The 27556-nt window shown below is 48.3% G+C and overlaps 1 protein-coding gene across 1 annotated transcript in view; it reads left to right on the top strand.

Annotated features, from left to right (window-relative positions):
- NOTCH2 (notch 2) overlaps positions 1 to 27341 on the top strand; it is a 77760-nt gene extending 50419 nt beyond the window's left edge. Inside the window, exons 16-33 of the mRNA XM_010150559.1 lie at positions 31 to 183; positions 2934 to 3162; positions 5540 to 5741; positions 8290 to 8443; positions 9432 to 9616; positions 10434 to 10566; positions 12559 to 12804; positions 14738 to 14850; positions 15389 to 15918; positions 16704 to 17051; positions 17285 to 17427; positions 17642 to 17852; positions 18409 to 18505; positions 18966 to 19134; positions 23283 to 23584; positions 23938 to 24085; positions 24573 to 24670; positions 25568 to 27341. Of these exons, the coding sequence (XP_010148861.1) occupies positions 31 to 183; positions 2934 to 3162; positions 5540 to 5741; positions 8290 to 8443; positions 9432 to 9616; positions 10434 to 10566; positions 12559 to 12804; positions 14738 to 14850; positions 15389 to 15918; positions 16704 to 17051; positions 17285 to 17427; positions 17642 to 17852; positions 18409 to 18505; positions 18966 to 19134; positions 23283 to 23584; positions 23938 to 24085; positions 24573 to 24670; positions 25568 to 26911 (4805 nt within the window). The 3' untranslated portion in view covers positions 26912 to 27341. The remainder of the gene's footprint in view (positions 1 to 30; positions 184 to 2933; positions 3163 to 5539; positions 5742 to 8289; positions 8444 to 9431; positions 9617 to 10433; positions 10567 to 12558; positions 12805 to 14737; positions 14851 to 15388; positions 15919 to 16703; positions 17052 to 17284; positions 17428 to 17641; positions 17853 to 18408; positions 18506 to 18965; positions 19135 to 23282; positions 23585 to 23937; positions 24086 to 24572; positions 24671 to 25567) is intronic.
- The last annotated feature ends 215 nt before the right edge of the window (positions 27342 to 27556 follow it).

Here is a 27556-nt window from a genome sequence, read left to right on the forward strand (position 1 = left end):
AGTCTTACTTCTGGACTCTCCACGTTTCAGGGGAGAGGTGTACAGTGGATATTGATGAGTGTCTCTCAAAGCCCTGCAAAAATCATGCTCTGTGCCACAATATTCAAGGCAGTTACCTGTGTGAATGTCGGCCAGGCTTCACCGGAGGAGACTGTGACAGTAACATCGATGACTGCCTTTCAAGTGAGTATCAGCAGATTGTTCTGTGTTTTCCAGTTTTTCCTAGAAATAATTATGCTGTGCTATTGATGACTGCTATTTGGCAGATACTTAAAGTTCTTTTATAATCTCTTACCCAAAAGAAAATTAAAAACCCCAATCCTCAGCTTTGTAAGACTTGGATGTTTGAAGCGGTCAAAATCCATCACGTTCAGCTGCCAGCAATGGACTGCAGTGTTCTGATAGCAGGAGTTGTTCCCAGATTCTTAACTTGAAAAGGTCCTTAGAGTTTACATACTTTAATTAGGAGCGCTGTTAAAAGGAGATTGACATTTGCCTGAAATTTTAATACACCAAGTTGAAGTGACACTGCAGGGCTTACCTGTATTTCAGCGTTAAGCTCGATTGGGGTGTGGTGGGAATCTGAGGTATAGCAGACTATCCTGATATGTCTCTGACATGAATATTCTGGAAAGAGTGTTCCAGTTAATCCATATTTGAAAGCAAATCAGGCAGCAGGACAGCCCTCTGTTCCGGAATAGCTATCAGATGCAGGAGAGTAGCCCATACACTAATGAGTACTGAAATTGTTTAAATTACAAGAAAGCAAATGTTAATTTCATGCCCTTAACACTGCTGTTTACAAGGGAAACCAAATACATAGTAACTTCTTTTTCTTGCTGGGCATATCCTGTAGCATCATCAGATAAAATCAGAGTCTCCTGAGAAGTGTCATGTGTTTAAAAGTTCATCTGTTACTATTTGAAAAGTGCTTTGTCAAACCTTGGGGGAGTTCACAATGTTGTAATTTTTTAATTGGCTGACTCTTTTAAGAAACAAACAAACAAGCAAAACCAACCAAAAAACCCCAAACCTATGGTTTTTTATTAGAATACCTTAAAAACAAACCAGAGTCCTGAAGACTTTTGGTATGAATTTAGAGAGTTGTGTTTTGCATTGAAAAAAACCCTGAATTTGTGACTGCTGTAGAGGAGAATCCAACCAAATCTATTAGCAAAAGTCACTGTGGGAGACTCCGAAACAGCACTGCTGAAAGAACTTCTAAGACATGTGGCCCAGCCTGAGCTTTTCTTTGCCTCTTTCTGAGCAAACAGGTACAGTACAAAAAGCGTCACGGTGCATTGACCCACAGCTTGCTGAAGGCAACAAAATTATTGTTTGTCCTGTTAGTTTTTACGTGGGCGTCTGAAGAATTTAAAAAAAAAGAAAGTGCTTAAAGCGTTTATATTTCTTGAACAGCTGGGAAATCTCTCTCCATTCCTCAGTGTTCCGTGAGATTCATCCTGTGTTGTCTGTTAGGCAGCACACCCGTGAGGCTGAAGAATTTCAAATTGCTGCTACAGCTGATTTCATTTAGCGTAAAAAACCCTTCCATGGCTTGAGCCAAATGTCTTTAATCTGGGAAGCAAACAAACCCTCCAACAAGAACTTATTGAAAAGTTGATACTCGAGTCTCCTTTTTCTGTCAGTAAATGTGCAGCCCAGAAAATTCATGTGCAGCTTTTGGCTTCAGTCATCAATGGCTGCCTGCCATAGGCACAACATTCCAGAGCTGCCAGGATGTGCTTTTGCTCTGCAGCAGTCAGATGACCTTTAAATGGATGCAGGTGTGTCTCTTACCAAATTTTTTATCGTGTGAGCATATTTCTCAGTCAATAAATGAGCTTTAATTACCTTTCAGGTCTGTTTTCTTCCCTTACCTGTGAACTGAATTATCTTGTACTAATGTTGGACTGCAGATTTTTGATGGAGTCTATTTGCATTTTCAAGTTTGTATTTTAGGAATAATTAAAGATAGTCATAGATCAAAAAATCCCCTGCTCCATAACGTTTTTTTCATCCCCCTTCCCATCTCCCCTTTTCCTCCCCCCTCCCAATTTCCCTCTCTGCCTTCATATAGGTAGGGTTTTGGTCTAGGGAATGCAGAGTAGAAAAGGAATCTGGCTTCAGAGGCAATATCCGACAGGGGCATGTGGGTCTTAGATCCAAAACTGGAAGGAGCAAAGCAGGAAGAAACTACCGAAGGGCAGAGCTCTTTCAGGCAGATTGGTACTTGTGGGAAGAATGCAGTAGTAGGGGGTGGCTTGGGCAGAAACATGGTGAGTAGCAAGTAGCAAGACTATGGTAAGGATAAAGAAAATGCCAAGAAACGCTGGGCTGAGGAGAACCCAGGGTGGTGTATGAATCTGTGAGGTTTTCTGCCGGCCGTTCCCCCGGCAGCCTTTGATACTGGGAAGAATGCCAAGTGCTCAGTAACGCATAAGCACTCATACAGGTACTAATACACACATTTGGTCTGACTGGACTGCTTTCCTGCTTAAAAAGAAGCACACAACTTCTCTCATGTGTTGAGCAGTGCTTGGAAAAGGGAGAACAGCATGAGTTCTCTTGTGATTAAAGCTTGGTCAGGAAGAAGAAACACTTGCTGTGCTCTTTGTATTGTCTTTAGCAGTAGGCATTTGTCAAAGAGCAGAGCTTGAATTTTAAACCAACAAACTTCAGGCCTGGTTTTGTTGGTTTTGGCTGAAGAAATCCCAGCAGAGAAACCTTTAGGCCCTGAGTCTTGGTCTTGAGCCACACCTTCTTCTGAGTTTGTTACTGATAATGCTTGGCAATTATTTCTCCTATAAAGTGGCTCAGAAAAACTTGTCGGTAGTCTGTCACACTCTGGGCTGTGTGATACTGCTTTTCCTAAAAGCTGCTAGGCCTGGGCTTTGTTACCCATTTTAACACTTTGCGATGCTCTGTCCTAGATCCCTGCCAAAATGGAGCTTCCTGTGTGGATGGGATAAATTCCTTCTCCTGTATCTGCCTACCTGGCTTTCACGGAGATAAATGCCAGACAGACACCAACGAATGTCTGAGCGAACCGTGCAGGAACGGAGGCACGTGCAGCCACTACGTCAACAGCTACACGTGCAAGTGTCAGCCCGGCTTTGAGGGAACCAACTGCGAGAACAACATCGACGAGTGCACCGAGAGGTGAGATAACTTGGCTGTGCTGCTGCGCTACGGAGCCACGCAACGGTGTGCTCGGGGCTTGAAGTCCCTCGGGCTCAGAAGTAGGTTTTAACGATGAGGATCTGTTTCCCTGCCTTTTGTCACTGAGATGTAATTTGTGCAAGGGAAACTTTCTTACCCTGTGCAGGATACCAGCCGAAAGACAGCTGCCTGTCAAAAGCTGGCCCTCTGTTTGCGTGGCTGGTAAGAAGCTTAGTGCCATTATAGGAGGGATATGACAGTGGTTATCAAATGTTAAGACGGTAATAGATACTAGCCTATTAAAACAAAAATCGTAAATATTTTTGTAAGACCGCTATCATGTAGGGGAAGGGAAATAATTGATTGGTTATCATCAGTTACTGTGTTAAGAAATACAAAACCTTCAAAAATTGAAGCAGTGGCCAACTCTCAGAAAGGCAGGAAAATGAAATTAGCCCTGAGTTGAGTTATTGACCGCAAATCATATGAAGAAGCAACCACGAGGAACCCTCAATCCTCAAATTCTGTACTGGAAAGGTTCAATAATCAGAGAACTTTTAACGCTCACAGACTGGATGTGTGTTAGCAGTGCTGACATAAAACCTGAGGTCGTTTTAAGGAGGAGTTGTGGAACTGAGCTAAAATGCTCAGCAGCTGGTCCTTAAGTAAATGGTTTGCTTGGCAGTTTAAAAGCTCTTTGAGAGTTAACTCTGCGTGTCCATCATCTGCCTGCATATTTATTTTAAGATTTGGTGGGACTGATGCAAGTAACTTTAGATTCTCAGATAGAAAAGATTTCTAATAAAGCTTGAAATGGTTACAAAAATAATAATTAAAAATTAGTCTGTCCTAGTCCAGTCACCAGAAACAAATAAGGTGCCTAAATGCAAAGCTCTTGCTGTTCTCATGTGTTTTCTGCACACAAAAAAACCCATCTTTCTTATCTTTTACAAAATTGCATTTGTGGGGGAGGAAGTATTTTAACATCTTTTGCTTAAGAACAGGATTGTGCCACGGCTGAGGGTGTGTTTAATTTGCACAACAGTTGTTTAATCAAGTGAAGTATGTTGGGTGGTTTAGCAGAATGCCTGGTTCTTCCTTGAGGTTCATCCTGGTTTTGTTTCCCTTATCAGTCAGGTCAGAAACCAGTCTTGCAGGTACCAGTGAAGGATGTAGCAATTTCCAGTGCTGTGCCAAGCTCAACCAGTCACACCCCAACCAAATTTACTGAGCTATACTTAAGAGCACCCTGATGGTTGGCTGATTTGAATTCGGTTCAAATCATTCTTCCCCGTCTCATGCGAGGAGCCGCCCTATGAGAGAGTGCCGTCTTCTTTTGGAGATGGGTACCTGATTCCAGCCAAACGCTCCAAGTGATCGATGGTTCCTTGTTTCGTCGTGAATGTAAAGGGCAGGTTTTGCTCCTTGTAAAACAGAACGCAGCCCACCGGGCGGAGGAACATCTCTGATAAATAGGTTAATGCTGGTAACTCTGCGGTAATCACGGTCAGAATTTAGAGACTTAAAACTTGCACTGGAAGTTCAAGGAGGTGAGTCAGTGGCTTCTGCCGTGGAAGTACCCTTTGACAGTGCAAGGGACGGGTAACCAGCAGAATTTGCTTGTGTGCTTTATCACACTGATTATCTGGGGTCTGATCTAGGGTTATTTTCAGAAGAGACAGTTTCCTGGCAGGCGTTTCCTTAGAAGGAAAAAGGAGTCAGTTTTGCATGAGGCATCACTTCTAACTTTCCCAGTCACTTCTCCGTAGGACACCTATCTGGCAGAATTTCTTCTGATCATAAGATTCAGGGGGGGAAGGGAATAATCCCTTTGATCTGAATTCTGCCAGAACACGTATGAGTCGCTTTACAAATCAGAACCTTAAGGTTCTCGTGAGAAGGGGAGGAAGGGATTTAGCAATACCAATACTTTCCCATAATTCCGGTGAAGAACATGCGTGTGTTTTGCATGGTATACCAACTTCTTCCTTGAGAAAACATACCTGGACCCCTTTGAAGTTTTGTTTGTTTTTTTTTTTAAAAAGGCAAATTGTTTTGTTTCTCATAATTTGTAACACAGTTGCAATTTTTCATAACATTTGTATAAAATCTGTCAAGCCACACGCCTGCCTGGTACAGTACAGTCTGCGGTGGGATTGAAGCAGGGAGGATTTCATTAAGGCAGTTGACTCCATCACTAATGACTCACTGCTTTACTTTCTTTGCCTGCCACGGTAAAGCCGGGGAGCTGGGCTCCCCTTCAATTGCCGTTCTGCCTCTTCAATGGGAATTTACCAGCAGACAGGTGATCCCATAATCCGATTTTCTCTCTGGTTGCACTGTGTCCCAGCTTCCCTTTGTTCTCTCTCTCTTGCAGCTCCTGTTTCAATGGAGGTACTTGCATGGACGGGATCAATTCCTTTACTTGCCAGTGTCCCGTGGGCTTTACAGGGCCCTTCTGCCTGGTGGAAATCAATGAGTGCGATTCACGTCCCTGCTTGAACAAAGGCTCGTGCGTGGACAGCCTGGGCACATACCGATGTGTATGTCCTTTGGGTTATACTGGGAAGAACTGCCAGGTGGGTGACATTTTTCTTACCCGTTTGGTCACTGGTGTTTGAACTCTCAGACAGCAGAAGCGATGAGGTTAGGTGTGAGGGAGCAGACGTGGCAGAGCACCTGTTCCTTCAGTTCTGGTAAGAGGGGGTTGGCCTGTTAACCCCCGGGAACATAAGTCCAGGTGCCCCTGTTCAAAACTCTGGAAATCAGAGGGTTCTGTTTGCAAGGAGGAGAAAAATGCCTGGTTGTTGATGATGACAAGTGTCATTGGAACTTTCTAGATTTGTTTTCTTCTTAGATGAAAAACAGCTGTTAGCTTTGAAAATGGCTGCGTTTTCATTGGAAGTCTAAAATTGTCCTGATTGAAGGCAGAGTCCTGTATCATAAAAATGCCAAATACACATGAAGCAGAAAGCAGAATATCGGTCTGATTAGCAGGAGCTTGATTTAACTGGTTTCTTTTGTACAGGGAGCTGTAGTTATTCCGGGCTGACCGTAGATTTTTTTTCCGTGAGAAGCCAGAAAATGTTTTGGGGCAGTAACTGTCGTGGTTGTCCTGTTCACCACCTCGATAAAAAGCTCTGGCCTTACTTGCTTCAATTCAGGCAATTTGCAGTTTTCCACGGTTGAGCATAGGAGCTGCAACCCCGTACTGTAAATGACTGACTAGTACCTATTAAAAACTTTAAACTTGGCATATCAAAGTGGAAACAGAACGCTGATTTAATTTTTCAAATGAGAGGGGTTTTTATTTTAGTCGATGCTTATCAAAACAGCAAGAATGATTTGAGACTATTTCTAGCTTTGGAACAGTAAACACTATATTGGCTTCCTTTATAAGCAGTCTGAGTGCTGCCATTTAAAAAAAAAAAAAGGTCTGTGAATGTCTTAAACTACTGGAAAACACTACGATTTTGTAAGAATTGTGCAACTGTCTTTCGTGGGAATGTGCCTTTGTAAAGCAGTGGGTGTTAGAAGAAACATTTTAGTGGCAGTGGGGGAGGTGCTTTTCCATACGTGTGTTGCTAGACATTAAATTGTCAGGTCTGCTTCTAGGTACTGCTAATGGAGGAAGTGAATGCGAAGTAGTGAAGTGAGCTAAAAAAGCACCCCCTCTGCTACCCTAATTATGCATTCTGGGCACACCACTTCACCCTCTTGGGGAGAATTAGCATTGAGAGTGATCGTAAAGTGCTGCGGAGTTCAGTAGTTCCTCCTCTGTTATGTTTGCTTTGTTTTCACTTGAGGAAAGGATTAATGTGCCTGTCCCCAAATTAGACGTCGTGGATTCTCAGAAAGTCTGCTTTATGTTCGGAGAAGCTTGATCATAATGTATTACTCATTTCATACAAGGAATCAGAACTTTCTAAATTCATAAGTACTGTTCAGAGCTGTATTTGGAGAGATTTATAGATTACAGCTACACTGTAGTTCTTGTCTTAGTGGTAAACTGGCTTGACCTAATTAGCAAAGCTAAGTAAGCAGCACAAAATCAGACAATGATTCATAAGTTATAGAATTTGCATGTAAAACAGTCAGCTACTCATTACAAATGCAGAAGCAAGAGGCTGGGTGTTTTTCTTCTTCACGCTCAACTACATGTGATACAACTTAATTCCAAGTTTCTTTTGGGTTGCCTGTGAAAGCACAGATTTTTCTACTTTAATCTTTGTGAGGAGACAGTTTGCATCTGAAAAGCAGAACTTTCTGCAATTGAAATTGCATTTTACAGCCAAAATTCAGTACTACTCGCTTTAAAAACCTCATCCTTCCCTCAAGTCAGCTTGAAATCAATCAAATAGCTGTATTACTTTGAAGACTTAAGTGCTCAGAAAGGAAATGATGGTTAGTGGCTGGTTTATATTGGGTCAGGCAGAGTTATTTTGGGTCCTCACTCCACTTTCATATGATGATTTCCTGAGTTTTAGTGTCTTTGTGTGGAAACTGGGTTTTTCTACAAGGAGTCAAGAAAAGCACTATACTTTGGCCCATCTTCAGTTCATAAAGCAGTTGTGGGCTTTCAGTTGAATCTCAGAAGACAGGAGAGATCAGAGAGACTGTCCTAGAGCCACTGGGGCCAAAAGCAGGTAGGGTGAGCTAATGACAAAAACGAAAAGCAGAGATCAGAATGTGGAACACTCAAAAAGAGCAGTGAAGAATGGGGGTTGTCTGGGAGAAGAAAGGGCACCGGTAGCTGTTGATAGCTTGAAGCCTGCTACTCATGTGCAATGTAGAAGCTTAGTCTGAGCTCAAACTACATTTTCTCAAACCCAGCCAGCCAGAGAGCCCTCTGAGTGGCGAGGTGTGAGGATGAGCTTACTCCTGAAACGGTGCTGCCATCTGGGGTTGGCTTCTCCGCACATTGGCACTTCCCTAGGCACACGAGCTCCTGAGACTGTTGGTGAAGCACCTGGCTTAGTCATGGGAAGTACCCTCCCTTCCTTCCCAGGGCCATGCGGAACCAGTTTTGCAGAGCTTCCTTTCTTTGCTTCTTGAACTTGTACTCTGAGTAGTTTTTCCTGCTGCACTTGCCATATATCATGTCATGGGTTTTTTTTTTCTCTCCAGGCACTTGTGGATCTGTGCAGCAAGTCTCCCTGTAAGAACAAAGGCACGTGTGTCCAGAACGGAGCCCAGACCCGATGCGTCTGTCCGTCTGGCTGGACTGGTGCTTACTGCGATGTGCCCAATGTCTCGTGTCAAGTGGCAGCTTCACAAAGGGGTAAATAAGCATCCTCTGTGCTTTAACTGAAAACATTTCCCCGCGCATCATTAATCTGCGCCTCCTTTCCAAACGCGCCTGTGAACACAGCGTGCGTTGGAAATCCCAGAGAGCTTTGCCTCTAGGTCGTTGGTCGAGATCACTTCTGAGCTAAAAGCTCCCTGCAAGGTTGTATTTGGGAGTCAAGGCTTTCCCAATTCTCCCTGACAGAAGCAGCTAGCTTCTGCCAGTAAAATACTAGAAAAGATCAACTGAATATTTCATGTTGGCTCAGAGTTTCAGTAACACTGTTTTGCATGGACTGCCTTTTTGGAAAATATGTTGGCTGTTTGTGCCTTTCTGGGCAGGCCAGGTTTAAGACATGTTGTCCTTGTGCAAGAAAGGCATCTTGTAACTCATGATCTTTGTATTTCTGCACAGAATACTGGCTACTAAGTGCTCTGTTTAGCTATGTAGGTAAAACCGTGCCCCCACCCCAAGTAGTAATTTCCTGCTTCAGATGATGCACGTGTAAAAGATGCGGGTTTTAAGTTAATTTCTTCCTGGAAGGTGGCCTGTAGTCCAGGCTGGTGGCCAGTGTCACACCAGTTTCAGTCCAGGAAATCCAAAAATACAGATCCGTTGTCGAAGGAGAAGGGTGTCAGGCTCCGATACCTTTGGCAGACTTTCTAGGTACAAGTGCTGAACCTTGGTATTGCAGCAGCATCACTTCAGAGCTGGGTGTTCACCAGCCAGTGGTAAAATAGCGCAGCGGTACGAATAATCCACGTCCGTGTCGGTGCTGGTGGCCCAAAAGGGACAGGGCAGTAACTTCATTCGGAAGCCAGTTTCGGTTCTGATTCACTCCGATTTAAAGAGTAACTCTTTGATTTTTCAGTTTCAAGTTTTCAGCTCGTTGGGTCTAGCCCCGGGCGTTCCTGGCTGAGCGACCAACACCGATGGCAAGCGTCTCCTACGTGTCGACTCACTTGATTTAACTTCGTTTCAGGAGTCGCGGTGGACCAGTTGTGCCAGCACTCTGGTCATTGCTTCAACGTTGGAAAAACTCATCGCTGTCAGTGCCAGGTGGGTTACACTGGCAGTTACTGCGAGGTGCAGCTGGACGAGTGTGACTCCAGCCCCTGCCAGAACGGTGCCACCTGCCGGGATCACCTGGGCGGATACCAGTGCGAGGTAACGCGCGGGGCTGCCCTGGGAAGAGGTCTACATAGTTAGAGGGTTGGAATGCAAAGGAATCAAATCAGAAACACATGGAAGGGGGGTAGAATAGCTTCAAAGAGGGGATAAAAGCAGCCTGCAGCAGGGAAGAATTTTTAATTTAGCTGTGGCAGCAGCAATGCTCCTGAGAGGCTTTTAAGACTGAAGGAGAGGTGTGGTTGAGGGGCATTTGAACTCCTTGCCTTTTTGGGAGGTGGAGGTCTTATCTTGAAAGATCTTTTTTTTTCCCAAGGTGATGTTTATATTAAAATTTGTGTATAACGCATTAAAGGAATGTTGTATTCTCCCTATGGGATGGGCAAAGCATCCCTTGCCTCTCAGGGTGTGGGATGCATTCCTCTGCTTTCTGTTCCCTACAGCTGATGCAGGGAGTAGTGTAGATCATGAGCTAATGGAATATCAACCTTCCTGAGCTTTTCAGAGTGGTAGAACACCTTGGAAGCTCATGCCCAGGAGGAAAGGATGAGTTTTACGTAACCCTTAAGTCAAAACTCCTAAGCCAATCTCAGTGCTCAGAGGTGTCAGGATTTGATCGCTGTACTTTTCAGGAATAAAGTCACTCGGATTCAAACGCGGGGTGTGCTGTTGAGCAGTCACACGCTCAAGTTGTGTGCTTAAGCTGGCTGGCTGTGCGGCCCTTGAAACCACTTGCTACGAAGGCAGCCATGATCTGTCTCACCGAGGGTTGGTTTTGTCGGCGTTAGCCTTTCTCGCGTGTCTGCTGATGTATCTGTTAGGAGAAGATTATTCACACTTATTTTTACACTGGCAGTGCGTGCCTGGATACCAGGGTGTCAACTGCGAATATGAAGTGGATGAGTGCCAGTTTCAGCCCTGCCAGAACGGAGGAACGTGTATAGACCTCGTCAATCATTTCAAGTGCTCCTGTCCACCAGGAACTCGGGGTAAGAAGCGCAGCGGTTAAGTGAATGTTACAGAAGGGAATTTTCCTTTCTGACTGCCGGTTTTATGACGCAGAGGGAATGCATTATTTGCTTTGAAGAATGTTCCCAAAGTGCACTGAATCCCTTGAGACACATATTTTTGCTTTAAAAATAAATGCTGCCTTTTTTTTTTTTTTTTAAAGGAATAGGCCACTACAGTGTCCTTTGGGAATGTATGATCAGTCTTTGGCAAGGAGGATGGACTAGATTGCTGTTAAGGTCTCTCTCAACCCTGTCTGTTTTGATACAGTAAATCCAAGGTTTTCTTTTTGGCTAAGACGCTATGAAACGTACAGAAAACTTGCTTAGTTCGTGCATAATTTCCATTGTCCTTTACTTGTCCTCTGTCTTGGAGTCTTTTGTGGAAAAGAAGTTCAGTGCCTCTAGGCTAGTTTAAACTATTTCACCAGATTTGAGCTCTTTTGTTAAAAGCTCTTTTTTTAAAGAGAAAAAAAAAAAAAAGCCCACAGTTACATAATGGTGGTTTTCAGTACATCTGATTCCACAGCCTGTTTAATGTCATGTTTCTGGAAACCTAACCTTCCCTTCCCCTGGTATAGCTGACCTGATGGCCTTGACTTCTACCTTTGACAGTGTTCAGGATTGCACGTTTAAACCCATCAGTGAACGCTTTCCCACTTGACTCTCTTTATTTCTCAAGTCAGTTAAAGAGTTTGCATTCCTCTGAACGTACCTTTTCTTTCTGAAGTGTGTCATCTCACTGTAGGCAGAATCTCCAGGTGTGTGTCAGATAGAATTAAATTCTTGGTTCATACACCAAATATAATTAAAATTAGAAAATGATCTAATCTATTTCCCTCCTGCCCATGCACCAGTTCATTCCCTTCAGTGCGGCTGTCGGCAGGTCTCCCCAGTCTGGATGAGTGTTCATTTCACCGTAAATCACTGCGTTAGCAGTTCTTCATCTGCTATTCTTAATTTGGTCCTCCAGTTTAAAAAAAAAAAAGTTTTTGCTTCTTATGTTTCAACATCAGAGCGTGTATTTATGTACCAGTTTCCACACTGCCAGAATGTCTGTGTTGTACTAAAGCACCCATCCTCCTCTGAGAGGTTCTGAACGCATTGCTTTTCATTCTTCAGTCTTTATTCCTTGAGATTAATTGCTTTTTGGATGTGACTTTTTTTTTTTTGCTGTGTTAATGGAAATAATTAGTAAAGATTAATATAATTACTTATGATCCCAAGCCTTGGCTTTTGTCCCTGGCCCAGTTTGAAGTGAACACTGTACTGATGCCAGTGTAAGCATCCCCCATGTTTAGGTGAATGGCTTCCCTTGCTCCGGATGAATCAACCACACGAATGGACAAAGCTCCTTGCTCACCTTACCCTCTCTGTCCCCTTTGTCCGTTACACTGCGCAGTGAAGCAGAACCACAACCACACGTGGTCTCTTGAAAGGCAGCCCCGTAGGGAGAGGGAGAAACCGCCGTCCCGAGCGGGTGGTGGGAGTCCAGTAGGTCCCCAGAAGTCCAAGGGCGGGAATGGCATGCTGGCCCGGGATCTGGGGTTTATCACCCTTGGTTTGTTGTCGCCTGGTTTAATGATGTCACCACGAATGCTTTTTGCCAGGTTAAATGCCTGGTGGGACGCTCGCAGCCGGGCACGAGCCGCGCAGGGCTAAATTGAGTGTGTCTTTTTTGGGGGGTTTGCTTTGGTTTTGTGTTTTTAATTACGCCCTTAATTTAAGTCAAGCGCGAAAGCTGCTAAATACCAGTGTGACCTACCACTGAGAGCAGCCTGGATCTAAACCGCACGCCCCTCGCTCTGACGTGAGGCTGGCTGTCTGCACCGGCTACGGATTTCATTAAGCTGGCATCTCTACCTGTTTGTAGCCGGGACTGTGTGCGACGTGGTCTTAAACCTCGATGAGCAGTGTAGGAAATGAGGCCATGGCACCATATCCTCAAATTGTTACTTTTTACTGTCTTGACAGGCCGTTTCTGTGAGGAGAACGTCGACGACTGTGTTTCAGACACGGGAGTACCCCGCTGCTTTAACGGGGGGCAGTGCATTGACCAGATCGGGGGCTACAGCTGTATTTGTCTCCCAGGCTTCGCAGGCGAGCGATGCGAGGGAGATATTAATGAATGCCTCTCTAACCCTTGTAACCCTCGTGGAAGTCTGGACTGTGTTCAGCTGATAAATGACTATACGTGCATCTGTCGTAGCGCTTTTACTGGTGAGTAGTCATCAACGTGCTCCCGGTTTCGGAGTAGTATCTTGAAAAATGGTCATTCTTGCCCTTCCTGGCGGTCACGTTATCTAGTCACCTCCCTCTACAATATTGCTTCCCTACGCCAGTTTTTAAACCCATCTTTCTTTTAAACCTTCTAAGAAATTTGGCTGCCAGAGCTGTCTCAGACAAAGGAATCTCCTGAGACATTTGGCTGCCAGGATTTTTTTTCCCGTGGTACTTTCCTCTCCTTCATAATTTCACGTTTCTAATATTGGAAGTGTAACTATTCACGTGTCAGCTTCTCCGTGGCTTTTCTTTTTGCAAAGCAGCATATTAATTTTCTCTATTAATCAGTGTCATGGTATCCGTACTTAGCTTCTGGCCTCCTTTTCTACTCCCCGCTCCCTTTCTTCCTTATGCTGGTGACGTGGTTGGGATGGAATACTCTGCGCATAGGCAGACCGTACATTCCTGGCTTAGTGATGGGATCCTTCCACCATCCAGCTTTGAATCACAGCTTTGCAAGAATTTCACACTGTGCAAACTTATGTCTCGCTCTCTCTAGGTCTCTTCTTTGTTAGTCTCGCTGCTATTCTGCTTTCAGCCTCCCACTGGGCATGAGTTTGGGCTAATAGTCTCCAGATGTGTCTTAACTTTCAGCTTTCCAGTTTCCATGTCAGTTTAACTTCTTGTGTATTCAGTTTTCCTCCATTAAAACCTTTCACTTTCCCTGCTTACCAGTGACCTTCTCTGCCTGCTTTACCAGTAGCTTTTACTTTTTTCTTTTCTTAAAATGTAAAGATGCTGTGGTTTTCCACTGAATTTGTGACTGTCGGATGCAACAAGTCACAAAGACAGACATTTGAAGAATTCACGTAGTAGTTTTTGAATGTGTTACCCAGACTGACAAAAGAAGTTCCTAAACAAGTGGTGTGAGAGGGAAGTGGAGCCAGGCTAGCTAACGGGACACTGGTGCAGGTCCTCAGATGGGTTTGTATTAAGCCTGTCTGTTAAGCTTGCTGTTATGAAATACTTTTATGAATCGTCGTGCTTCTGGCTCTCACGGCAGCGTTGCTGGAATTTGCAGCGTGGGGAGTTCAGACCCGCTGCGCCCTAGAGGGAGCGGGGAGAGCTGCTGCATCTCAGACATGAAATCCCTCTGGAAACATTAGGCACGGAGGGGGAGCAGGCTTCTTCCTCTAGCTGTTCGCCTTCTGTGCATTCCACATTGACCCCTCTGCCTGGGAGGGGCCGGGGTGGCTTTGCTGTGGCTGGCGACTGACAGGATGCCAGGATGCCGTGGGCCATCCTGCCCTGTCTGCGCCTGTCTCTGAGCGCTCAGTCTTGGCTGCACATGCGTGGAGGCCTCTGCTCCTGTTTTCCTGGGGGGTCCAAGTCATACTGAGGTCATCCTCATCTTTTTAAAGTCTGGTGTCAGTTTGGAAGCTGCTGCAAATGCTACTCAGTGCAGCAAGGCCTCTGTCTAGCTGATCAGAGGAGAGGCCGCTTGCTTGTCCTACTCACTCGTGTCGCGTCTTGTCCTGAGGGTTGTTCGTTCATGGTTAGAGTGTGCCTTTGGCCTCATTAAACATCTCCCAGAAAGCAAGCAAGTCTTAGGAACCCCCAGATTGATGTGGTGCAGCACCTCCAGCCTCTGTGCCCGGCTGACCTGGGAGTGACAGCAGCAAATTCTGTCTTTGTGCTGGGTTGCACACGTTCCTGAGGAGGCAGACGCTGTGGGCTGTCTCCAAACACACCTTCTGGGGTTGTGCCTTCCCCCACCGCTGCTTAGGCAGCCACTCGGAGCACATGTGTTCTCTGAGGAGCTGTTCCCTACCTGTGCAGAGGGGAAGGTTTCGCTGGGGCGTTCGGCTCGTTGGCTGTTCAAGTGGTTTGATGTGTGCACACACACCTTTCTCTGCTCTCTTCTCCCCAGGTCGTCACTGTGAGAGTGTAATAGATGTCTGTCCCCGGAAACCTTGTCAGAACGGAGGTACCTGTGCCGTTGCCAGCAATATGCCGGATGGGTTCATCTGCCAGTGTCCTCCGGTAAGCACCGTACCCTGAACCTGGATTGCCTGCCTCGGCTGTAGAGTCCTCTGGCTGCAGACTCATAAGTTTCACAGCTCCACTGTAGCTGAAGGTTACCTTTTCTGTACTACTTGCAAAGCTGTGTCCTTGGATGCTCGCTACCCACATCCTTAATTTATCTGCTTAGCTGGGAAAGCCAGCCCTAGGAATGTGATGCTGCCTGTTGCTACCCCAGACGATTCTGGTGTTGAGACAGGATAGCTGGCTTTTCTGTCCTAAACCTGGCATGAATTTTTTTGCAATCCCGTGTTCTCTGTGCTTACTGCAAGATTCCTCTTGTTCGTGGCTCTTCTAAGTCCATTTCAAAGTGTAACACAGCCTTGTATGTTCCTACTTTATCCCTGGGGCTAGATCCAGCAAATCATGGCTCCTGCAGTGAGGCTAGAGGAATTACAGTGGAGAAGGGGTTTGCACGTGACACCTTCCCTCCGGCCTGAGAACGGTGAAGAATAAGTGTGTGAGCCTGGTTGTTTTGCCTTTTTTTGTCCCCTCGTAGGGTTATTCTGGAGCGAAATGTGAGTTCAGCAGCCACAGTACTTGCGGACAAGTGAAATGCAAGAAGGGGGAGCAGTGCATCCAGACATCTTCTGGTCCCCGGTGCTATTGCCCCAGGCTGTCTGTGGGAGAGGAATGCCAGACGAACACGGGTTGTGCCAGTGCCCCCTGCCAGAATGGTGGAAGCTGCCACCCTCATTCTCAGCCTCCTTACTATTACTGCCAGTGCCCTGCTCACACCCAAGGCAGCCAGTGCGAACAGCCCGTCACTCCCAGCCCAGAGCCCCGAGGATGTTTGGATTCCCAGTGTGCGGAAAAAGCCAAAGATGGCTATTGTGATGAAGACTGTAACACTCACGCCTGCCAGTGGGATGGAGGCGACTGCTCCCTGACAATGGAAGATCCTTGGGCCAACTGCTCCTTGTCGTTGCGCTGCTGGATGCTGTTCAACGGACAGTGTGATGACTTCTGCAACACACCCGAGTGCCTGTTTGACAACTTTGAATGTCAGCAAAACAGCAAAACGTGCAAGTAAGGCTGGATCCCGAGAACAGTTTCTCTGTGTCATTAACGTCTCTCCTGGTAGCGCTTTCAGTGGCTGGTACGCTCCGTGCCTGCTGCTCCCCTCTCTTCTGTTGTGTCTGTTGCTGGTCCTCGCTCTTGCTGGAAGTTTGGCATCAAGGAGTTTCTGCTGCTTTGTGTACTTCTTGTCTTTTTTTGGGAAGAAGTTCTGGAATTTGTATGCTATGAACTAAGTCGATAGCCTGAGGAATGGTAACGTGTTACCCTGCTCGATGGATGTGCCCTGATTTCTGTGGAAATGAAGTAGGAGGCGTTTCACCTTGTGCTAGATTTTAATCGTACTGCCTCCTATCCCGATTTTCACTCCATACCAGCAATACCTGTATTTTTATCCCAGCTGTATTTGCTACCTCTGAATGGGTTTTCCAGCGTGGTTGCCACAGCACTTCTTTCTCTTAAGTGGTTTGTGAGAAATGCTACAGCTTTGCTGTGATGATTCTCCCGTGGTGAGGCAGGAGGTGTTGTAGCTTTATCTTAGGAAACAGAGTAAGCAGTTCTCTTCCACTGGTACTAGAACCGAACCGCTTGCTCTTGGGGTGTTCTGTGCTTCCAACTTCCACCCTGCCAGATTGCAAGCTTATCCTGGGGTTATATTTCTTCTCCTCATACCCTGAATACGAGTGTTGTTTTACCTCAGAGGATTAAGAAGCATGTAAGGCCTTGAGCCCTCGACTGCAGGTATGCTGTGTGAAACGTGTATGTCCTAAATGCTGCCTGTCCTTTCGCTGTTCTAGGTATGACAAGTATTGTGCAGATCACTACGCAGATGGCCGCTGTGACCAGGGCTGTAATAGCGAGGAGTGTGGCTGGGACGGACTGGACTGTGCTGGTGACAAAGCTGAGAAGCTGGCAGAAGGGACACTAATCATTGTGGTCTTGATGCCCCCTGAGGAGCTGCTGGGAGACGTTCGTAGCTTCTTGCGCACTTTGGGAACTCTCCTGCACACCAATCTGAGAATCAAGCTGGACTCCCAGGGAAACCCCATGGTATTCCCGTATTATGGGGAGAAGTCGGCAGCGCGGAGTCGGCGATCACTTGTGGTCGTTCGTAAGCACAGAGAACTAGAGCAAGAGGTCATTGGGTGAGTGGATGCCTTTGGCCTTGGTATGTTGGTAGCTCTTGCTTGCAGGTGTCTGGGGCATTCTGGCCCTTCTAGGGCTGTAGTCTGTTTTTTATGGGGAAATTTAAAGCTATTTCAACTGCCAAACGCAGTCCTGGGGTGGAAAGATTAACCTAAAAGGCTGCGGCTTAACCTAGTGCTTCGGCAAAAGTTTCCATCCCTGACTTCTGTGTCCCCTTACTGTGTCTCTGCAGCACCAGGGTGTTTCTGGAGATTGACAACCGGCAGTGTGCAGAGGATTCGGAGCAATGCTTTCACAACACAGAAGCTGCTGCAGCTCTCTTAGCTGCTCAGGCCATCAAGGGCATGTTGCCCTATCCTTTCGTCTCTGTCCAAAGTAAGTCGTTGCAGGGGGAAGATTGCTTCTGGAGGAAGGCAGCTGTCAACCTTGGGCTGTTCCTGGTTGGGTCACGCTCGTGCCTAAACGCATCAGGGTGTAGGGACAATACACAATCTGTGGGGAAGGCTCCGAGTGAGAAAGGAAAGCATGTAGATCGAGGGTCGTTGCCTCCGCCTTGTGAATCTCATCGTATTTTACCTGGAATTTTTAGGTGAACCCTTGTTACCACCGAAGACCCAGTTGCTTTACCTACTTGCCGTGGCAGCTTTGATCATCCTCTTAATCCTTCTGCTGGGTGTGATGATGGCAAAGCGTAAGCGCAAACATGGTTCGTTGTGGCTCCCAGAGGGCTTTATTCTGCGCAGGGATCCCAGTAATCACAAGCGCAGAGAACCGGTTGGGGAAGATGCTGTTGGACTCAAGTAAGTTTGCATTTAGGCCACTGACAGTGGTTTTTTTAGTGTGTTGGAGGATTTTGAGAACGTGGTGTATAAATCTTTCATTAAAGGCTCTTAACTCCGTAGAGACAGCTACCCTGTAAGCTAGCACTTCTTAGGCTGTTTCTCTAAATTTTAATACATCTGGTTTGGACAGAAGGACTGTACTGACACTCTGTTTAGTTCAGCAGTCGGATACTGTTTGCATCATTTCCTTCTGGAATAGGTGAGAGATTTGTAGGTTGATGGGTGACAACGAACTTCTAGTGCATTTAACTCAAATACATGACTCAGAAATAGTGAAAAGCTTCAAAAGAAGAATCCCATTTATACAGCTTTGTCTTTCTACTGAATTTACCAAGTCTGCGGTTGTAAATGCATTTAATGCCACTGTTGGCTGCCTGAGATTTCTCATTTCTTGGTCCCTCTGTTTGCAAGATGCCAAGCTTGGAAGCATCCCACGCCTGGTCTCTGCAGGCTAGCCTGAGTGGTGGTAGTAGCACCTCCTCAGCCTGCAGTGTGATGTGCTCTTGTTTTTTAGAAATCTGTCAGTCCAGATACCAGAGGGTAACCTGGCCGATTCTGGACCAACTGAACACTGGGCAGGTGATGGTGGGCCTCAGCCAAAGAGAGCAAAGGTAAGGAGCTCCAAGACTTGAATATCGCCAGAAACTGAAACTGCTAGTGAGGAGAACAGCTGCATTAGCTTCCAGAGTATGTCCCTTGCGGAAAACCTCCCTTTGCTTAGGGATTTGTAATGTGTAACTTGTGATATCTGAGGAGCAAATCCTCAGGTGAACACTGCCACCACAGACCAGTGGTCACTTCTGTTCCCGTGTCCCCTCCCTACCCGGGCTCTGCTGCATCCACAGGGAAGAGAGGATTAACGGTGGTGGAATGTATTGCAGTTCAGGCCTGGTAGCTTACAGTGGGAGTGGGAAAGGTGAAAATGCCAAGCAGAGGTAAATGGAGACTGTCTTAAAACAAAAAACGGCCAAAACAAAAACCCCCAAGAAAACTAAGAAAATCCCAAGAACTTTCGGTATCTTTGGCCACGTGATGAGCATTTTGAAGCAACAGCTTCTTTCCTGTGCTCAGGCTGAGGATCAGGCCTTGCTCCCGGAAGGCGATGAGCAGGTAGATCAGCGCCCGTGGACGCAGCAGCACTTGGAGGCAGCAGATGTCTGCGGGAGCACGTCGCTAGCCCTCACACCACCTCAGGCAGATCAAGAAGTGGATGTTCTGGATGTCAATGTCAGAGGGCCAGGTCAGTACTCTGAGTGTCTGTGTGTTCTGCCGGCCCCCCACCTCCCCTGTCTCCAGCCGCTGGGAGATTTTATGGTACTCAAGGAAAGCTCGCGTGCGCTCGGGAAAGATGGAGAGATTGGAGCATGGCAGCACAGGGAATGTCATGTAACAAGACAAAAAGGAGCTCACTTAACAAGCACCTGTAGGAACTGCGGCTGTAGGATCTCAACAACGTGTGCCTAAAAGGTACTGTCGGAACGCCGTTGCGGCAGGAATTTGGAATGCATAGTTGTGCTGGAAGTAACCCCCAGCTTCTCCAGCTGGACCCAGGCAGGGATTGATGCCAGACTCCCCTAAGGGCCAGCATAGCAGGGTTTATACCTGAGGTATCTGTTACCTGGGTGGAAGTAAGGATGGCCTTTTCCTGGCTAAGATGAGTTCTGGCAGGCAGTGTACCCTGATTAGCACTGTGAGACGCTGTGCTGCAACAGAGCAGCAACGTGGCAAGCTTGTTAATGATTTTTTTTATTATTATTCACTGATTTATATCCTCAGCTTGTAGTGATCAACTCGCTGCACGCGTATCACACCTGCCAGCTTTGAGAAGGCTTGTTTAACGCGCGTGTGTGCGCGCAGGCTTGCTCTCTTTCACTCTCGAGCGACTAGGTGCAGCGAGAACGCTCTGCTGCTTTTTACAAGTGCGACACTACGGCTGCGTAACCCAGTGAGGGACTGGGTGGGTCAGGACAACTGTGTCCTGAGAGAGGTGACCGAGGGCTTTATCCTGGTGGGAAGAGCTGCAAGCATGGCTCTTCTTCCTATGTGGAGAGGTGATTCTGATGATATTGCTGCAATTGCTTTTTAGTGGATTTTGTGGGAATATTGCTGTGCAATTTAATGGTGACTGGACCCATTCTCTCAGTTCCCTGCTATTGTCTTTTCTGCTCACTGACCCGTTAGCTCTCCTAAATGCAAAGCACAGGGAAGGAGGGATTTCTGCGTAACGAGTGTGAGAACGTAAACCGTCGGTTTCTGCCAAATTTAAGCTTTTCTTTATTTCCTATTGAAGCTTTTAGTTGTGTGGCAGGGTAAGAGCTTTCCAAGTGCAGGCAGTAACGTTCTTAAGACTTCAGATTGCTTATTTTCACGTTCGCTCAAAGCTTTGTCCAACAATAGCAATAGAGTAATGCTGACGTGCGAGTTGCTGCCATTCGGATGTGACCGTGAAACTTGCGGTGAGCTGCTGTACGCTGCTGAGTTACTCTCAGGGCAAGAAATCCTTTTAAAAACCTGATAAACCTTGGAGTAATGGGTTAGTAAGGAAGGATGGTCTAGTGGAAGGTGTCCCTGCCCGTGGCAGGGGGGTTGGAACTGGATGACCCTTAAGGTCCCTTCCAACCCAAACCATTCTGTGATTCTGTGATGGGATTCCTCACAGTTCACGTAGCCACCTTCCTCTTCCTTTGCAGGCAGAGGGAAATATTAGGCACCTCTGAGGGGCAGTTCATCTCTGTCTCAATCAGGAGTCTCCTGATATTGGGATTGCTAGATGTTGGGATTACTAGCTGCTGGGATAACTAGATGTTATGGGATTGCTCCAGCAATGCTTTGCTGCCCCTAATCACACAGGGTGTTGAGGGTGACTGCCTTGGGCGCAGGCGTCTGCGCTGGGGCCACCTGGAGCTGGGGGCGTCGGATCCTGGCCGCAGGTCCAGGGGGCAGGTAGAGCAGTTGAGATATTTTTCTAGAGAAAGGAGAGGCACGGCCAAATGCCTTGGGGTGCCACGGCGTTGTTCCCTCTCTTAATCCAGCGCCTTCTGCAGTCTCTCGACTTCAGGGGGATCCAAGAGGTCCAGTCTCCTACCCTGCTAGTGGGTTCGGTGCATCCCAGCTTCCAGTATGTCGTGCCTGTTATGAGCCCTTCAGTTGTACCTACCTGGGAGACTTCTGGCCTTACCATCTCGCTCTGAGTTTTTCATTTACTCAGGGGCTGTCTTCCTGAAAGACAGCAAACAGAGAGATTTTATAAAACGCTGCTCTAGGCTTTGTCTCCCCATGCTGTTCTTTCTCTCTGTCCCCCCAGTCGTGAGGACACTCTTTTCAGTGGAGCTACTGTGAGTGTGTAAGCAGGGTAATGCAATTACAGGCATAACTGGTACCACCACCTATAATTAAAACTGATGAACTGTCCCTATTTTATGCCCCTCTTTTTCAGTTACTAAAACTTCAGTGGTTCAGACTGGAATTTTCCATGCTGTGCTTCTGCCTCCAGCTGGATCCTTTTGGGTTCTTTTCCAGCTATTTCAGAGAACAAGCTGGAAGGAGGAAAAAAGACATTGTGTCCGCGGCTTTTTTCCGAGTAGTCCATCAAGCGCTTAATTGTGACGGTCTTGCTGGATGTGCTTTTTGCTAGCCTCATAAAACCGGCCGTGTGTGGCCAGCTTACAAAGCTCTGAAAGGAGCTGCATGTACCTGAAAGACTTTTTGAAGGGTGGCAGCTAATTTTTCCAAGGATTTAACTCTATAGCTGTGTCCCTATAGAGCAGCTAGGCATGATCCGTCTAGGACAACTGCAGCGGTTGAGCCAAGACCAAGCCTGCGAGTGGTTTTCCCAGGGCTGTGGAGCTGGGGAAAAGGAAAGCTCCTTTCTGTGCTCCGTCTCTCCGCTCTTTGTGTGGGGGCAGCGCAGAGGAGACCACAGCCTGATGTGAATACTGAGAAGTATTCATCTGGGACAAGGGAGCAGAGCCAGCAGTGCAAGGGAGAAGCACAAAAGGAGGTATCGCCTCAGACAAGAGGGTCTATAGACAGGCCTGGATTTTGGAACTGGACCCAGACCCATATGTCAACGCTTTGCTGCTCTCCAACAAATCCCGAGAAAGCAGCTCGGCGGCAGCCTGTGTCCCTGTGATGGTGAGCCACCGGGAAGAGTGTCCCCGCTGCTGCCTCCGGAGCACACTCTTAGCCCTGGTAGCACGATAGATTTCCAGAAAGTTTTGGAGCTGCCCTAAAACAGAGTCAGGAAAGCGAGGTGATGGGAAGCTGGGAAATGGAGCAGGGCATTAGAGCTCTGTACGTCACTTTGAGCAGGAGATCGTTGCCTTGTTTATCTGCGCGGGACCCTCATGCTGCCGTACCGCTCTCTGCAGGGCTCACGCACCATTCAGTGCAGAGTGCACGGTAAATCAAGAGCTCTGCAGGCAAGGAAGCCGTTGTCTGTAGGGTCCAGGAAGGTCCCTGTCTTGTCCACGGAATAAATCAGGCAGTTGCTGAAATTTGGTCTTGAATTTGAGCTGGTGAGCCACGCTGGAGAAGCAAAACCTGTGTTCACCTCCAGCGGGATGCTGAGCACGGTGGTTCGCTCCTGCTCCCGTCTTGCTCTCTGGGTGCCCGTGATGTGTGCGGAGTAAATCAGTAAATCAGTGAGCAGGCGCCAGCATCTGCAGTTGAAGTCGCTGGGTTTAGGTAGTGAGTATCCTCTAACCTTCAGAGTCTGCTGAAACCCGAGCACCTGGGTTGCTGGAAGCACGTGGAGAGGTTTAAATCCTACTGACACTGCATCCAGGAGGGCATTAACAAGGGTGAAAAACCAGATGCTTCCGTGGTGTTTGTTAGGGCTGCGGTCATGGATGCTGTTGAAGGCAAGCTGAGGTTGGTTCAGGCAGTCATCCGGGAGCTTTTTTCCACCCTGAGTGCTTGATTGTCACAATTTCAGGGTCATTCTCACAAAGACTTCGATGTGGAACAGGTATAAAGGTTTTTGTCTGCATTTCCTTTCAGCTTAATGTCCTCAAAATGCCACCAATAATCGGTGGCTGGTTGTCCAATAATTTTTCTCTGTCAATTATTTCTTTTCCCTCATATGTGATGAGAACATCCATGTGAATAGTTACACTTGGTCATCTGAAGTCTTTGGGTTTTATAACCCTTGAGAAGTATCTGAGTTCTGTTGGGGTTGTAGTAGGTGTTCAAGTCCTGCTGGGAAGGAAAACAACTCGCTAACTCTGCTGGGCTTTAAGATAAGAGACCAGGTCTGGGTTAAACCTGGTTGGGGTCAGGGAGGGGTTGTCTGTAGCTGTAGGTGCCCAAGGGGGGAGGCTTGTGAGAAGGTTTCCTTTCCTTTGCTGTCACTGCCAGCTTACTGTGACACCCCCTCCTCTGTTGCAGACGGATGTACTCCCCTTATGTTGGCATCTCTGCGTGTGGGCAGCTCCGACATCAGCGAGGATGACGAGGACGCGGAAGATTCCTCAGCAAACATCATAACAGATTTAATCTATCAAGGTGCCAACCTGCAGGCCCAAACAGACCGCACCGGGGAGATGGCACTGCACTTAGCAGCCCGTTACTCAAGAGCAGATGCCGCCAAACGTTTGCTGGATGCCGGTGCGGATGCTAATGCCCGGGACAACATGGGACGCACTCCCCTGCACGCGGCCGTAGCTGCTGACGCCCAGGGTGTCTTCCAGGTACAGCAACTGAAGAACCCCTTGTCGAGCAAGCTAATGACATGAGCCTGCCCAAGCTGCTCTCTCTTCTCTCACGGCGGTGCTCTTGTGCCTTCCGCAGTGTGATGGCCAGGCCAAACTGCATTTTACATCCCATTTCCTCATGTATTCCTAGCTTGGAGAGCTCAGCATGCATGAATCATCTGGCGTGTATCTGTTTGACCTGTTTGCCTCTGCCCTCTGTTATCTGGGCCCTTGCATTTTGGTGCTCGGGCTGCTTTTTCATTATAAAGTTTCTTTCGAGTTTCTGCCAAATCCTCAGTTTTGGTCTATAGCGGTATTGAAAAAAGAATCTGTCTTCCCTCCTTCTCCAGATCCTGATCCGTAACAGAGTGACAGACTTGGATGCTCGGATGAATGACGGAACGACCCCGTTGATTCTGGCTGCACGCCTGGCTGTGGAAGGAATGGTGGCCGAGCTAATTAATTGCCAGGCAGATGTGAATGCCGTAGATGACCACGGTAATGTCAGCGAGACATACTGGGCTGGGCAAGTGTTTGTCCTGGTGCAAGCACAGAGGAGGGTGGGCTTCTGCTCTGCCAGCCTCTGGGCTGCTCTAAATCCTGTAGCTTCAGACACCAGGCTCTCCAACAGTACCAGGCTGCAGGCTGCTGCACAGTGGCTTATCTAGACAGTCCTGGAAGAGAAGCAGAAGAATATGGGATTGGATATGCTGGGATTTTCTGGACTGCAGGCATGACTCTGTGCATAGGCTATTTAGAAAATTAAAGAAATATCCCAGAGCAAGTGCTGAAATTGCCATTGCTTCTTGGTAACACTGGGGTATGTCACAGTGCGGCGATTTCCCAAGTGTAAACGTGACCTCAGGACATGTTCACGTGATGTGAGCTGCTCTGCAATCGCTTTCTTCCCTCGGCATGCTCTGGTCATCGTGGTGCTTATGGAAACAGCTTCTCGGTCTGTTACTGAAGTTGGGTTTTCCTGCAGGTAAATCTGCTCTTCACTGGGCCGCTGCTGTCAACAACGTGGAAGCAACACTAGTGCTGCTGAAAAACGGAGCCAACAGAGACATGCAGGATAACAAGGTACAGTGGGGGTGTGCTCGGCGCGGCTGTGCGTCCCAGCTCAGAGCGTCTCTGCTCTTGGTATCGAGCTACGCTCAGGTTTTGTAAACAGGATGCTCAGTGCAGGTCTTCCAAACCCAGGCTGTGACTGGAACTCTCCCCAAGTACTGGATATCTTGTAGGATTTCTGATACAGGAGAGCAGTTCTCTTCCTTGTTTGGCCAAGTCCTGGGCATCGGTGCTGTCCTGCTTTTCTGGCAGAGAAGAAACGCAACACGCAGGCAATGGTGTGTGAGAGCACCAGGATGAGGTGCTGCTGGGGTCAGGCAGCTGGATTCCACGTAGCAGAGAGCCAGGTCTGGCAACACAGCGCGCTCATGTCGTATTTCCAGGGATCTCGGTGCAGGGTGGATATAGAGAAGCCCCTCTATTTGAGAGACAGTGCTTCAGCACAGCCTCACTGTTTGTGTTTGCTGTGTCGTAGTCCTTGGTTTCTTTCCTCTGTCTAGGGTTTCTTTTTTTGGATTATTATGTCTTGCTCAGTGGATTTTAGAGCTACCAACAAGCCACAGGTCTTTACTGGGCTGTTTTAGCCCTTTGAACCTTTCCCTCAGAGTGGGCAATGAGAAGAAGCACCAGGAGCTTTCACGGTTCCTCCAAGGACCCGTGGCAGAATAGTGTGCTTCCTGGTGGGATAGTTAGCTGGTGTGCTGCGCTGCCGTGGATGAAATCATCTCCTGTATCTGCCTTTTTCCACAGGCACCTCTCGGGGTGGGTTGTTCTTGGATTAATTAATGCGACACGGCACGAAACGGTGCTTCCAGCTGCCGCACCATGGAGGGAATGTTAGCTGTAAGCCAGCCTCCCCCCCGGTGAAGCTGCTAAAACACTTATTCTCAAAATTCTCTGTTTTTTCAGAGAGAGACACCCCTCTTCCTCGCCGCTCGGGAAGGCAGTTTCGAAGCAGCAAAGATCTTGCTGGACCATTTTGCCAACCGAGACATCACGGACCACATGGACCGCCTGCCCCGGGATGTGGCCCAGGACCGGATGCACCACGACATAGTGCAGCTCCTCAACGAGTACAACGTGGCTCACAGCCCCGCCGGGCACCCGGGTGCCATGCTGAACTCTGCCCTCTCCCCGGTCATCTGTGGCCCCAACAGGTCCTTCCTCAATCTGAAGCACGCGTCGTTAAGCAAGAAGTCACGGAAACCGAATGCCAAAGGCATCATGCCCACGAACCTCGCCAAAGATGCAAAGAGGAGAAGGAAGAAGTCCCTCAGTGACAGCAAAGGGCAGTTTTCGGAGAGCTCAGTGACCCTGTCGCCGGTCGATTCCCTGGAATCGCCCCACGCCTTCGCGTCCGAACCAACCTCGTCTCCCGTGATGCCGTCGCCGGGGGTGTTACACTCGTCGCCCAGCTCGCTGCTGACCGCTCCGGCGGTGCAGGCCGCGCACACCATGTCCTTCTCCAACCTCCACGAGATGCAGCCCTTAGGACGTGGGTCCAGCACCGTGCTCCCATCCGTCAGCCAGCTCCTTTCGCAGCACAGAACCACCCCTCCTAACAGTGGGCTTGGCAGGCTCCGGCCCGCCAACGTTTCCGCCGAGTGGATGAACCGTATGGAGGTGAACGAGTCCCAGTACAACGAGATGTTTGGCGTGGTGCCGCAGGTGATGCATTCGCACCCCGGCGTTGCTCAGCAGAGCGGTTTGGTTCAAGCGGATACGAAGCACCTGGGCGTATCCCGGGAGTCTCTGCCCCCTATCATGACTTTCCAGCTAGTTCCTAAGGGTGGCATAAACCAGCAAGCGCTCCCGCAGCAGGCCCAGTCCAACTGCCCTCCGAGCATCGCAGGGCCTCTCAGCACCATGTACCAGATCCCGGATTTAGCCCAGCTGCCCAGCGCCTCGTTCTCCATGGCTGCCATCCCTCAGCAGGACGGGCAGGTGGCTCAGACAGTCCTCCCGGCCTACCACCAGTTCCAGAGCTCGATGGGGAAGTACCCCACGCCTCCCTCGCAGCACAGCTGCTACTCCTCGGCCACAGAACGGACTCCTAGCCACAACCGGCACTTACAAGGGGAGCACCCGTACCTGACTCCGTCGCCCGAATCGCCGGACCAGTGGTCGAGCTCCTCGCCCCACTCTGCCTCTGACTGGTCTGATGTGGCAACCAGTCCTGGCAACAACCAGCGCGGACCGGCGGCCGCTCACATGACGGAGCAGCAGCGGAACAACATGCAGGTGTATGCCTGAAGGCTGGCTGAGCCCAAGCCCCAGTAAACCGGACTCCCGAACTCATGAAGGTCTTCCAGGATGGAAATGAAGAACCGTTTTTAAGTATCCAAGAGTCTTAATGAGCCCCGGCTGTTCTTTCCGCGGAGGGACTGTGGTGGCGGTGGGCTCGTACGCTGTTACGCTGAACGGAGGACTGTAGAAGCTGGTGATGGAGAAGACCAGCTGGGTCACTTCTGACCGACTGCCCCCACACCTTGGGTGCGATTGCTGCCCGCCCTGGATTCTCCAGTCTGCTTCCAAACGCCTTCCGCCGTTTCTCTGGGCAGACGGCTCTTCAGCTCAATGAATCCCGTGGTCCTTTCTCCAGAAACTTAGCCAAAACCAGCTTTGTATCCTTATTTTGTTACTCTTCTCCTTACCCACGTAACCTCTCTCTGAAGCACCTTCTGCTAGTTCTCCTCGAGTTGCCTTCTCCTTACGCAGCTCGGAGCTGCACCCATCCCTAGACCCACCCCTTCCCAGGTCCACTCCTGCTCAGCACTTCCCGAAACACCCGCAGGTCAAGTGACACCTTCTGTCACGCAGCTTCGCCCTGTCCCGAGAGCCTTTGTCTCCTACGAACCCACTAACACCCCTTCTCACTGCCTGCCCCCCCGGGTACCG

This window comes from Eurypyga helias, unplaced genomic scaffold, assembly GCF_000690775.1.
Source record: "Eurypyga helias isolate BGI_N326 unplaced genomic scaffold, ASM69077v1 scaffold10874, whole genome shotgun sequence".
Classification (NCBI taxonomy): Eukaryota; Metazoa; Chordata; class Aves; order Eurypygiformes; family Eurypygidae; genus Eurypyga; species Eurypyga helias.